The sequence below is a fragment of the Polypterus senegalus genome, chromosome 11 (genome assembly GCF_016835505.1).
Source record: "Polypterus senegalus isolate Bchr_013 chromosome 11, ASM1683550v1, whole genome shotgun sequence".
NCBI classification, from domain to species: Eukaryota; Metazoa; Chordata; class Cladistia; order Polypteriformes; family Polypteridae; genus Polypterus; species Polypterus senegalus.
The window spans coordinates 73500398-73513649 of NC_053164.1; the positions used below are offsets into that span (position 1 = coordinate 73500398).

The window sequence follows — 13252 nt, forward strand, 5'->3', positions numbered from 1 at the left end:
TGTACTGTATGTACATAGATATACAGAGACACGCATATGGACATAACCTGCTTGAAAATTGTCTAATTTGCTATTTTACAGTACGTATAAGTAGACTATGAAATTATTCATAATGTGGAAAAGTGTACCCATTAATTTCCAAATCCACTTACTCCAGTCCACAATTGCACTAATCACAAAGAGGGAAAAATTACATGTCACACCTGTGTATACACTCATAACTTAGTGAGTCACTGTAAAATATTAAAAAGAAAAAAGTCAAAGAAATGCAATTACAAAATGGTAATAAACTATGTGAAAATACTGTTTTATGTATATATCTCAACTTTCCTAGGTAAGAAAAATTATTTTAACTCAGAACTCAATATGTTCCAATCATAGCATGATTTCTGCCTTGTGTACAGAAAGACAGTGCATTAATTTAGCAATTACTAAATCTCTATGCTTTCAGTGCCATGTATTATAAATACACATAAAGACGAATAACTGAAGCTTGCACACCACTAGACAAGTGTATGCCGTGATCCCCGAGATAAAATTTTATTTCTTAACCAAGTGTTCAAAATAAGTATACAACATTGTAATCATACTGCACCAATACCTTCATAATATTTTAGAGTATGTTACTGAACACGGGCGGCACGGTGGTGCAGTGGGTAGCGCTGCTGCCTCGAAGTTAGGAGACCTGGGTTCACTTCCCGGGTCCTCCCTGCATGGAGTCTGCATGTTCTCCCCGTGTCTGCATGGACTCCAGTTTCCTCCCACAGTCCAAAGACATGCAGGTTAGGTGCATTGGCGATTCTAAATTGTGCTTGGTGTGTGTGTGTGTGTGTGCGCCCTGCGGTGGCCCTGCCCGTGGTTTGTTTCCTGCCTAGCTGGAAACAGCAGATCCCCGTGACCCTGTAGTTAGGATATAGCGGGTTGGATAATGGATGGATGGATTTTACTGAACACTTACAAAGCTAGCAATAAAAGCAAAACCGTTTCAATAATAACAGCTAAGGAAGACGTTTCATATGTTTCTGAAGCAACCTATCAAGGATGGATTGAAGATGGTTTGAAAGTCACTGGTAGCTGACAAAGGCAAAATGAGCAAACATAACACTGAAAGATACCTTGTTCGGAAGTTTGAGACATGCGATTGTAACTATCTGAAAAAAGAAAAAGGAAAGAGAGAAAATACAGACTAAGGGAATTCTCAGATTTACACTCTTTAGGCTTAAAAAGGAAGAGACTACCTAACAATGTAATTTGTATAGGTTTATTGTTATTTGTAATAAATGGGTTTACACTATACTGGATCCGAATCAGATGCTACTACATTAAATTCCACCAAATAACATAAGCTACACTTATACTATACCCCAATCTGCTCCCATTCTGTGGCCAAGCATGCAATCTCTTGCACATTTACTTCAATATTTAGTGATCAAAAAAAAAAAAAAAAAAAGACATATATATATATCTTGGTCCATATACAATATTAACCGATTAACGCAAATCTGATATAACCTTATAATGCAAAATTCTGAGGCAATGACAGCAGGATGACTTCAAATTGCACATTAAATTTTAGAGGGGTTGGGGCAGATACTGTATCTGACTTCCTGTTAGTTTTAATATACACATAATAGAGGGCAGTTTGCACACCTGATACTCCTGCTTCAAGGTGCCCCCTTTTGAAATCTGAATGCTCGTCCTGCCCTCTCCCTGGAGGGTAGAAAGCAGCGGTCATCCAATAGGGCTAAAGAAACATTTTCTAGCTCTAATGTCTACTCAGTCTTTTGGTTCCAAGTGCTCAATTATAACAGGCTCACAGGAAACAACCTAAAGAAGGAAACAAACAATCAGTTGTGACAGGAATGGAGGCGAGTGAAAAGGTAATATAGAAATATCAGATTTAAAATGCTTCATCAGTCCATTCCCAAAAAACAATGTTTCTTTACAGGATGTGTTCATACTGCAGCAAGACAAGCTAGGTGATTTTTTTTTCCACAAAAAAACAAAAAAAAAAAAAAGTAAACTGAGAATCTGAAGGTCATGATAGGTAACAACATCAATGCTGTCTGAGACAATGAAATGCTATGCATATGATCCAGTTCATATTAAAAGCTACCAACAATATCGGATCTGGATTTTCTTCTTCTTCAGAGTAAACATGTCAAATTCAAATGCTGGAAAGGTTCCAGATCACAATGACCCTGAAGTACTTTCAGAATTCTATGTTACCAATAGTTGAAATTGAATTATAAAGTGTAAATGAATAAATTAGTTTATACTGATAAAGAATCTCCTTAATATAGTACCTTTGAAACAGTAGAGATGTTTGAGAACAAGGTGCTTTCCAGAACTCCCTTGGTTTTATACAAATTCGTTAGGTGCACATTCTCTTAAAAACAAATCTGATCCAGACTGGACAGTATAGTAGATCTTAATCTGAACTGGATCATACAGATCTATAGCAATGTCAAAATTTAAGAATATTAAAGCCAGGCATGGCAGTCTAAATGGGTTGGTATAATGCTACCTAAGAGAAAACAAATTTATTTTTTAAAAGTATAAGTTTGGTATTTTTCAAGTCTAAGTCATGGCATATATTATTTGCTACAGGCATTTGGGTCCTTAAGTATTGCTTTCAAAACATTTTTAAAAATACCATGCCTGTCCTTGCAGTATAAAAAGTTGAACATATAAAAAAAAAAAAAATAAGAAAAAGGACTTAAAACTTAAATACTTCCAACAACAGGCTAAGAATGTTCTCAAATACCAACCCACATTTTCAGATTTTTTTGCACGCATATTGTAAAACAGTGTATCCGTGTTAATTTGAAAAGAGAAAAACATTCTTTGAGATTCTACCATTTTAAAAGAACTCCCCTTGTGTTCTTCACTTTACTGCCCCTCTCCCTCTATGGCAACTTTCCACCCCCGGAACACAGTTTCCTACAGCTTGTTTTATTTGTGTTGTATTTGTCATTTCTTCTGAAAGCGATTAAAATGATTTGAGCATTAATTTGAAAAATACCAAACCTATGCTTTAGGTATATATGTACAATTGGGTATACCGACAGTTTCTTCAGTAATGTACATTACAAGAGAAAAATAAGAATATTTCAATGAGTGTTTGTAATTGTGATATTCAATTAAAAAGAAACAGTGTGAGTAACCGAATCTTAAAGATGAAATTAGGTTAGATTTAAGATGTGGTAGTTCTGTACAATACCATAAATAGTACAAATAAATATTGAGAATATTACAACAAAATGCTTGAGTTCACTGTGCAGCTCATTTTCAATACATATTTCATATTACCAAGGATTTAATTTCAATTTACAATAACTGTAAAGACTCTTAAATGCTTAACTTGCTTAAAGAGCCAAAATATTTTATATTTATTGTTAAACTTACATATGTAATGCCCATTAGCAATATAAAGTCAAAAGTGGCATATTTATCAGCCCTTCGTTTAAGTTTGATTGTTTGGCTTAATTCATAATCAAATGTTCTCACTGATCACAGGTACTACAGGCATACAGTATATATGTTAAATTAACAATAAACCTGCTTCTGAAGACAACATTCTGAAAGTGTTACCATTATTTGTGTATTTGTTCCTCTCCATCACTTAACACCTCAAATGAGCTACTACCAAGGCAGCAGTTGGGCTGAACTGCAAAGCACTTTTAGTAACACTCTTAAAGGGTTATGCTCATTTATTACACACAGTTCACTGACACAAACTCACAATTTTTTTTCGCTTGCATGTTTAACAGTATTCCTAAGTTTTTTCATTATTTTTTAGCATAATATTAAAATGGTTTACTAAAAATCCATACAGAAGAAAATTTTTATCTGGTATAGTGGGTCACTACTAGTAGACCACTATTACTGACCAATAATGCACTGGGAAATCCCAAACTAAAAGAAAAAAATCTAGAACAATGAAGAGGAGAGATCTGAGCTGCCTCGAGGGTTATGTTGGTCAGGAAAAGACAGAATAAACTGGGATTGCAGCTGGCAACCAAATATTGCTCATTCAAAAAGTAGTATCTTCTTTAGCAAATAAAGGATGTGCCAATTAAAGATAGTTTCAAATTCTTAAAGAATGACTGGGAAGCTACAAATGCTTAAGCTGAAGCTCAAATTAAGGTTAACGGCAGAAGTCCAAAGTTTATTCTGGAGGGCTACTTTGGCTGCTGCATTACATTTCTATAGCCCTAGGTTTGAATACAGGTTCCAACTCTACCCGTATGGAGTGGTCTTGTGTGTGTTTTTTGTTTGGGTACACAAGTTTTTCTTCTCTTTCCCAAATTTTTACCTTTTAGATTTACTGATCACTCTAAATCTAATGCTGCTGTGAGTGAATTAGCAGGTTATCAAATGGATAGACTGATGAACACATATTTTTGTCATGTCATATATATTTAAAATTGTAACAATAAAATAATGCTGTTATTAATTATTTGTTTAGTCAAGTACCTCTGTGCAAGATGTCATGCGTATGATACTCTGTTTATTAGTCTATTTAAAGCTTTTCAAGATACAGAAACACAGTTAAAGTATGTTTAGATTTATTGGTATTATCTTGTATATATAGTACATACAGTACAGTATATCTTGTTATAGTACATTCTTGGGGCCTGAAAAGATATTAAAATCTTTTACCAATTGTCAATTTTTTAAATAGGAAACTGTACACTTAAATTTTAAATCTGCACAATATGTGAAAGTGTGAGTATTGTATACTAAAAGAAGCAGGTTTTTGCTTAATTCCCTCCCAACATAAAACAGTGGTATATTTAAAACAACATTACTTTTGAGATTCACTGATTTGAAATAAACTGTTACAGAATTTCAGTGTAGGATTAGTTTGTAAAATTAAAGAACTGGCCAAGTGTCTGAATATTTTTACAATAGCACTACTTTAAGTCACCTACACACCTGTGACCATGGTGGATCAAATCAGGAGGAATGATAAATTTAAGTATTAAATGTGAAAAATAACTTTCATTCTTATGACCAAAACAACTCATTACTATTCTCTTTTGAGAATTAATCCTTCTGTTCATTTAGAAACTTTATCCAATTATAAGTTTTTAAAAAGTCGGTACTATCAGGTGCAGTGCAGGAACCAAACCTACTTGGTTTGTCACAAGACACATTCATGCATACACCCACTGCACAGTAGCCAACTTCAGGCTAATAAGAAACTTATGATGTACTTAAAGACTAAGCAAACTCTGCAGTCAATTTACTATGGAGACATTATTAGACATGACTAAAACCACCAAAATATATGCACAGCTGAATATAATAATTAATCAAAGCCAATACAGTTGTAAAATAACTTTTATATGTAGTTAATAAAATGCATGTACAACAATAAACTTACAACAGATACAAATGACACTGTATAAGGCACATTACAATTATACAATATTATGAAATGTGACCCACACTGAGTAGTAAAACAAATCTAGCTAAAATTAAGCCTTCTGATAAGTGTTTACAGTTTTAACTACATTCTAATTAAAAACATCTCCTCTCAGTTGATGCCATCGTTATTTTTGGAATATTAGTACTTTATAATATCATTTGACAGTGAATGTTGCACCCTCATTGCATTGAAGAATGATTCCAGAAAAGAGGTGTGTGTGTGTTTGTGTGTGTGTGTCAAGAGGTGCTTTCCCACAACCACAAGCACTGGCACAGTCCTACACATCTATAAGTAGTTTGAACTTTGAAAAGTTATTGGTGAAGATGGAGCCTCGCACTTTATTCTGCATCATTCTTTATAGCCATCTCTCTAGGGCAATGCGTTACAAACCACACTGAAGCAATAATGCCTCCGCCCCCCCACTGTAAACTCACGAATGAAGCAATAAGGTGAAAGGGGGTTCCCCTTAAACCCCCAAATGCAGTGCCCTTCGCACCATATCACTCTTCTTTACAGAAAATAGAATATTTATCTATTAAATTAAACCTGACATTCACAAAATCAATCAATATCGTGGTCTATAAATTAAAATCTACTAAAACAACAAGTAGAAAAATACAATAATTGGCATAGTCCATGTAAATGTGAGCATTCAGTTAGAGTTTAGCTTGCCAAACACAGTCAACAAAGTCAATCTTAAAAAAAACAGAGAAAAAAAAGAAGCAAATGATCATTTTAAAAATAAAGTAGGACTGCAGATCACTAGCCTTGGAACCATTTGGCCTCCATGGGTGCTGCATGGCAACACAAAAATACCCATATTAATTCATGCAGTATTCATCCATTTATTCAAAACATCTAAGATGACACTTGTAACAAGGGCTATCAGTACATTAATATTCATCCATGTTTTCATTTAAGGAACAGGCTTCTTTCATAACAAGTATGTGGCAAACCAGAGGTTATTCTGGAAGACCCGAGTACAGAAATACCAGTCCACCACTGGAAAAACCTTCAAGTTCACACCAAATTAAACTGCAAGTGAATAGATAGAGCAAGGGAGGAGATTGGAAAACTCTTCCAATAAAAGGCCTATAACTGGTTAATGAGAAAACATATACAGAAAGACAGCTAGAAGTTAAACTAAGGTCTTTGAAATTGCGAAAGCTGCTGTGCTATTTTATATGCCACCATATCACTTTATATGAAACATTTTTGCTTACTTGGAGAATGCATCTTGAATTAAAATGTAAAAAAAAAAAAAAAGTTGTCATTCTGAGGCTGATTACTTAGTGTGCACTTAAAATGAATTGGCTGCCAACTGGCATCAGACAATAATAAGGAAAATTCTACACTATACAATATATTCCTTGATAAGCACGTAAATGTACATTCCCTCTTTTGAAAACATTTTTACCAAAGGAGAATCGTTTGAAATAAAAGCATTACAACATTCTTCAGAACTGTTTGTTAAACCCTAACAACGAACAGAAATTTTATATTTTAAATGTATTAAGAAAACAGATAATTAAAGATGAATAAGTGATTTTTGCTTTCTTGCTACATTTTTAAATAGGGAAGGCTTAATTAGAAACCATAGTTTTCACCATTTAACAAAAAAAAAATATATAATACATATACAGTATATACAAATACACACACACTTACTATTATTTACACAGGGGTGTATTTTCAGTGTATCAACTAGACATCTGTAGTTCTTGTGGTGTAATTATAAAATATGGATTATCTTAATTATGTAGTACTTGTTTCTTACCAAAACGTATACTGTATGCCGCACCGCAGCAAATAATAAACACAGTACAAATCTTACAAAAAAAAAAACAAAGCCTCTTGTTTACTAAACAGCAGTTTCAAATTTGTCTTTGTGTCTTTTCCTTTTCCATTTAAAAGCATAAGCTGCTGTATTTTAAACAAGAACGCTCTCCAAACTCCAAACCATATTTAATTTATAGGACAAAACAAAAGGTCTGAATTCCTTAAAGTAGTTTTTCTTGCTATTTGTCTAGTTGCACAGGACGACTTCAGATTACTTTTTCAGTTTAATACTCCACTTTCTTTAACGTAAAGTGTAATATACCAATCTTCTTTCATTCACTGATAAATCAAAGTCTACTCACTGCTCTTTGTTTACACTGCAGGAGGCCTGCTGCAAAAGAAAAAAAAAAATAGCCAATGGCTCAACTACTATAATACAGTACCCTGAGTAACGGAGCACTACAACTAAATTACCATAAAGCTTAGAAAAGCAGGGGCAGAAATTTCTTTTTGTGATCAGCCATTTTAATGATCACCGAGTCTTTCTCAATTGATCAGAACATTCCTATTTTTAAATGATAAATCATTAAGAAAATCTTTACATAAAAATTAAATTTTTAATGAGACAAATATGCTAAAACCAAAAAGTATTTTTTCTTATTTTTCTTTTATATTGTTATATCTTATTTTAATAAATGTCTCAAAAAACATTTTTGCTGGTCTCCAATACAAAGGAGTAAAAAACATTATAGCATACTGTATCATTCTGTCTGTATTAGGAAATTTTTCTTCAGTTTTTGAAGAAGATCCACAGATACTGGGGAAAATGACGCATAGATCATTCATAATCTTACTGAAAACTAAAATCACCTATTTCTAAGTAAAGAACAATATTAATAACTGAAAAGCTGCTGGGATAAAAGGAAAAGCAACTGGACAAAATGTTTTCTCTGCCAAATACATACAACTAATACTTCTTACAAGGAATAGTAATCCAGAGAAAATTCTATTATATAAAAGTTATATTAACACTATAATATGATTAACATTAATCCTAACAAAAGCGGAAAGGCTCTAAATGCACACCATGCTAGTAGAGAACCATAGGTTAATAAAGTGCAGTGTAAGCACACCAATTATCTGAGGTGGTAATGAACTTTTGCACCAGATGGTGTAAATTACATATTGCAGGGATTCCTGATAGCATACAATCCAATAAATGCCAGATTTCTTAATGAATGATTATGCCAAATCCTTTGAATATGGTCACTCACTCCTTGCACAATTTTGATAATATTAACATCAGTTCTCCAAGGTGAATATTGCCTGGTATCTTAACCAAAACAGACAAGAGAAACAGCAATTAAGTCTTATCAGTAGATGATGGCATATCATCAGACTAATCCTAATCTGTATTATCTCAAAAGTAGGACATCTGACCCAAATCAGAAGCGTTTACACTATGATCCTATTCAGAACAAAAGCTACCAGTAGCATTTCACATGGATCAGACTATGTAGCTTAAACCAGAGTTATAAGGTTTGTAAGTATTAGAAAACAAATGTGAAAAAATAATTCCTAAGGATATGATCAGCTAAGTTTAAATTATGAAAGGTTTTCACCAAGTAATTTAAAAAGGAAAACAGGTATGCAGAATTTTAAAACTGAAAAACAACTGGAATAGAAAAGCTCTTTAGAAAAATACATTATTAATTTTCCAAACTCCAAAGAACTACATAATTCATCCTAAAGATTGACTGATGCTTGCAAAAGTAGCTCAGCTAGCAGCCAAGTTTCTTTATAAACCTTTTCACTAATATATTCAAGCACTCTTTGTCAAGACCAAAACAGAAGACTTGATCACAGCAAAATAAAACTAACATTATATGTAAAGGGTTTAGACTACATATCTATTCTAATAAAAAAATAACTTGACAAAATATGAGGACTTCAACCTTCTCAAAATGGGCTCAAACAACAAAACTATGTTTATTTAGGAGGTGGCTAAGGCAGCTGCAGTTTTAAAATTTTTAAAGATGTTTTAAAAAAAATATATCAAAACATTTGCGTATTACGGGATAATAACCAGCCATAAAAGGTATTTTCAAAAACAATGCATTATTAATTTTTTTTTTAAATGTATTGAAGAGATTTTACTTATACCACCCACTCTGACATACTCACTGTCACATGCATAAGGCTTGTCTCGATCTTCCAAGGCTGCTGCTGCAGCATCAAGCTTCTTCTTGGCACTGGCAACACCTCTGCCCTAAAAGTTAATGCAGTACATTTATACATTTGGAAACTTTAGGATTATAACATAGACATTAAAATGACATTGCTGTTACATATGGTATGTTAATCTAATGATATGGTGTAAATAATAACTATTTAATGAAAAAAGTTTGAAAGAAAAACTATATTGACTATGAAATTTTACTTACTAATAATAAACTTATCTTCTTTTTTTTCCTTGAAAACAATGCCATTTTATTACAAATTTTAAAACCACAACACAAAAAAGGCTCTTAAGAAATTAGTATTTTCAAACTGCCAAATTCTGATGCCTTTTAGCCATACTTTATAAATTGTGGATCATACAGAGGTTTATTTTCCTATTCCTGAACTCCATTTTCAGCTGGTAACTGAACAGCGATAATATTAAGGAATATATATTACCTGGTTCCACTTATGCTAATTAGTTTGAAATTGCTGGTTTTACTGTATGATAAACTAATTTGTACATTTAAATGTATGCATCATGTAATTAGTAAAGTCTCTAATTGTACTCTACCTGTGAACCTGTTACTACACACTGAGCCTGCACTCGGAGCGCTATACAAAAAATAATGTTAATGTGCTTCAAGGTTACTGTCAAATAGGTATCACTACCGCTACACTGCTATTAAAAATAATACTGCACACCAAGTAAAAGATTGAAAGATAAAATGCCATGGGGGTCTGTCAAATGTTTGTTGCATGTGGGAAAAAAAGCAACACACACGGTTTTAATCAAAGAAAGAAAAAATAAATAAACATTCACATCTTGAATTCTCTCTCTATACTGTGTTTCAAGTTCATATATATTATAAATTGTATTTATATAAAATTTGTCTTTTTTCATGAATATCAATGCAGAATTACACTCGCAGGCAATTGTCAGACTCAACCTGTCCCTTGTTAGATTTTACTTTAGCAAAGCTATCCTCTGGTTATCACAGACCTAGGTTACATACCCCTAATTAATTGATATGTTGCATTAGATGTATTTTGGCTCATAGACTAAAAGATCAGGTAACTACATGTTCATGTTATTTACCCCATTCACAAAGATGAATACAACTGTGCAAAAGGTGGTGCTGCCCCCCCCATACATAGTGCTATGTAAAGGTTTGAGCACCCCTGTTAAAAATCACTGTATCAATTTATAACTTGCTAAGCTTTTGAGGCAGCAACTTCATTTTAACATATTTTATACCTTATGGAAACAGCAAGATTTCAGTAGTGAAATATTTTAGTGGACCAACAGAACCAATTTAATGTGCATTTAAACAAAAATAGGCAGGTGCATAAATGTGGCCATCCCAAAGGAATAATCCCATCAAGTATTCAGTAGAGCCTCCTTTTGCTGAAATAACAGCCTCTACACACCCCCTATAGCCACTGACAAGTCCCTGAATTTTGGCTGGTGGTATTTTGAACCATTCTTCCACACAAAATGCCTCCAGTTCAGTCAGGTTTGAGGGCTACCAAGCGTGGACAGCCTGCTTCAAATCAATCCATACATTTTCAGACTGGGGACTGGGATGGCCATTCTAGAACACTGTACTTGTGCCTCTGCATGAATTCTTTGGAGGATTTTGAATGGTGCTTTGGATCATTGTCGTGCTGAAACATCCAAAACCGGTGTAACTTCAACTTTGTGACGGACCCTTGAACATTCTTGTCAAGAATATGCGGATAGTGGGAGGAATTCATGCAGCCATCAACTTTAACAAGGTTTCCAGTATCTGTGTTAGCCACAGCCCCATAACATGATGGGCCCTCCACCAAATTTTACAGTAGGTAGCAAGTTCTTCTCCTAAAATGCTGTCTATTTTTTTTTCACCATGCACAGCGCCTCTGGTTGTGACCAAACAACTACCTTAGTCTCATCTATTCATAATATTTTTATTCAAAATGTTTCTGGCTTGTCTCATGCAACTCTTCTTGTGATGAGTACTCAGAAAAGGCTTTTTAAGCATCACCCTTCCACTGAGCTGTTCCCAGTGCAAAATGCACTGGACAGTGGAACAATGTACAATGACACCATCAGCAGCCAGATGTTCTTGCAGCTCTCTGGAGGTGGTCTGTGGTTTGTCTGTGACCATTCTAACCATCCTTCGGCTGTGCCTTTCAGATATTTTTCTTGGCCTACCACATCTTTCCTTCGCAGGGTCTGTTCCTGTAGCCTTCCATTTCCTAACTACATTTCTGACTGTGGAGACAGTCCAAACCTTTTTCATGATTTCTTGTACCCTTCTCTTAATTCCTGATGATGAATTATCGTAGTTTTTAGGTCAGTAGAGAGTTCTTCAGAGGTCCCCATGTTGCCACTCCCTAGCAATTACCTATGTTAAATAACCTTTTTAATGACTGGTTGCACCTGTCTTTATAGGGTAAGGTGTAATGAACCAAACAAAGCAATTTTGTTCTGCAGCCTGTCAGCATTAAATGACTACAGGTCTTCAAATGAATGCAATTAAAAGGGTGCCCAATTTTTGAACATTCCATTTGTTACATTTTATTTCATACAACTCAATAATGCTACACTGAGAATATTCGTCTGATAAACATCCCCTTGTCTACATTTCTTTAGTAAAAAAAATGGCATATTGCTGTGATCTTCTGCTATGAGGACAGAGAAAATCATCATGCAACCTCAGGTGGGTGCCCAAACTTTTACACAGCACTGTGTGTGTGTGTGTGTGTGTGTGTGTATATACATACACGCACACACACACACACTGGTGCATCTCAAGGAGTTAGTATATCATCAAAAGTTAATTTATTTAAGTAATGCAATTCAAAAAGTGAAACGTATAGATTCATTACACACACAGTGATATATTTCAAGCGTTTTTCTCTTTTCATTTTGCCGATTATAGCTAATGTGAACCCAAAATTCAGTATCTCGGAAAATGAGAATATTGTGAAAAAGTTCAATATTGTAGACTCATGATGTCACACTCCACTCAGCTAATTAACCCAAAAAACCTGCAAAGATGTCCCGAGTCTTAAAAATGGTCTCTCAGTCTGGTTCAGTAGTCCACACAATCATGGGGAAGACTACCTACTTAACAGTTGTCCAAAAGACACGGACACCCTTAACAAGGAGATTATGGCACAAAATGTCATTGCTAAAGAAGCCAGCTGTTCACAGAGTGCTCTATCCAAGCATATTAATGCAAAGTTGAGTGGAAGGAAAAAATGTGGCAGAAAAAGGTGCACAAGCATCAGGGATAATCGCAGCCTTGAGAGGATTGTGAAGCACAGTGCATTCAAGAATTTAGAGGAGATACACAAGGAGTGGATAGCAGCTGGAGTCAGTGCTTCAAGAGCCACCACACACAGACGTATCCAGGACATTGGCTACAACTGTCGCATTCCTTGTGTCAAGCCACTCCTGAACCAGAGACAAATGTCAGAAGCGTCTTACCTTGGCTAAGGAGAAAACAGACTGGACTGTTGTTCAGTGGTCCAAAGTCCTCTTTTCAGATGAAAGTAAATTTTGCATTGCATTTGGAAATCAAGGTCCCGGAGTCTAGAGGAAGAGTGCAGAGAAGTTGCTTGAGGTTTGGTGTGAAGTTTCCATAGTCGGTGATACTTTGGGGAGCCATGTCATCTGCTGGTGTTGGTCCACTGTGTTTTATCAAGTCCAAAGTCAGTGCAGCGGTCTACCAGGAAATTTTTTGAGCACTTCATGCTTCCCTCTGCTGACAAGCTGGAAAGTGCCAATACCTGTTTAATGACCATGGTATCACTGTGCTTGATTGG

The 13252-nt window shown here is 34.7% G+C and overlaps 1 protein-coding gene across 2 annotated transcripts in view; it reads right to left on the reverse strand.

Moving 5' to 3' along the window:
• LOC120539194 (zinc finger protein ubi-d4) overlaps positions 1–13252 on the reverse strand; it is an 85119-nt gene that overhangs the window by 39323 nt on the left and 32544 nt on the right. For both annotated transcript variants that reach the window (XM_039769043.1, XM_039769042.1), the window contains exon 6: positions 9401–9485. In XM_039769043.1, coding sequence (XP_039624977.1) covers positions 9401–9485 — 85 coding nt within the window. The remainder of the gene's footprint in view (positions 1–9400; positions 9486–13252) is intronic.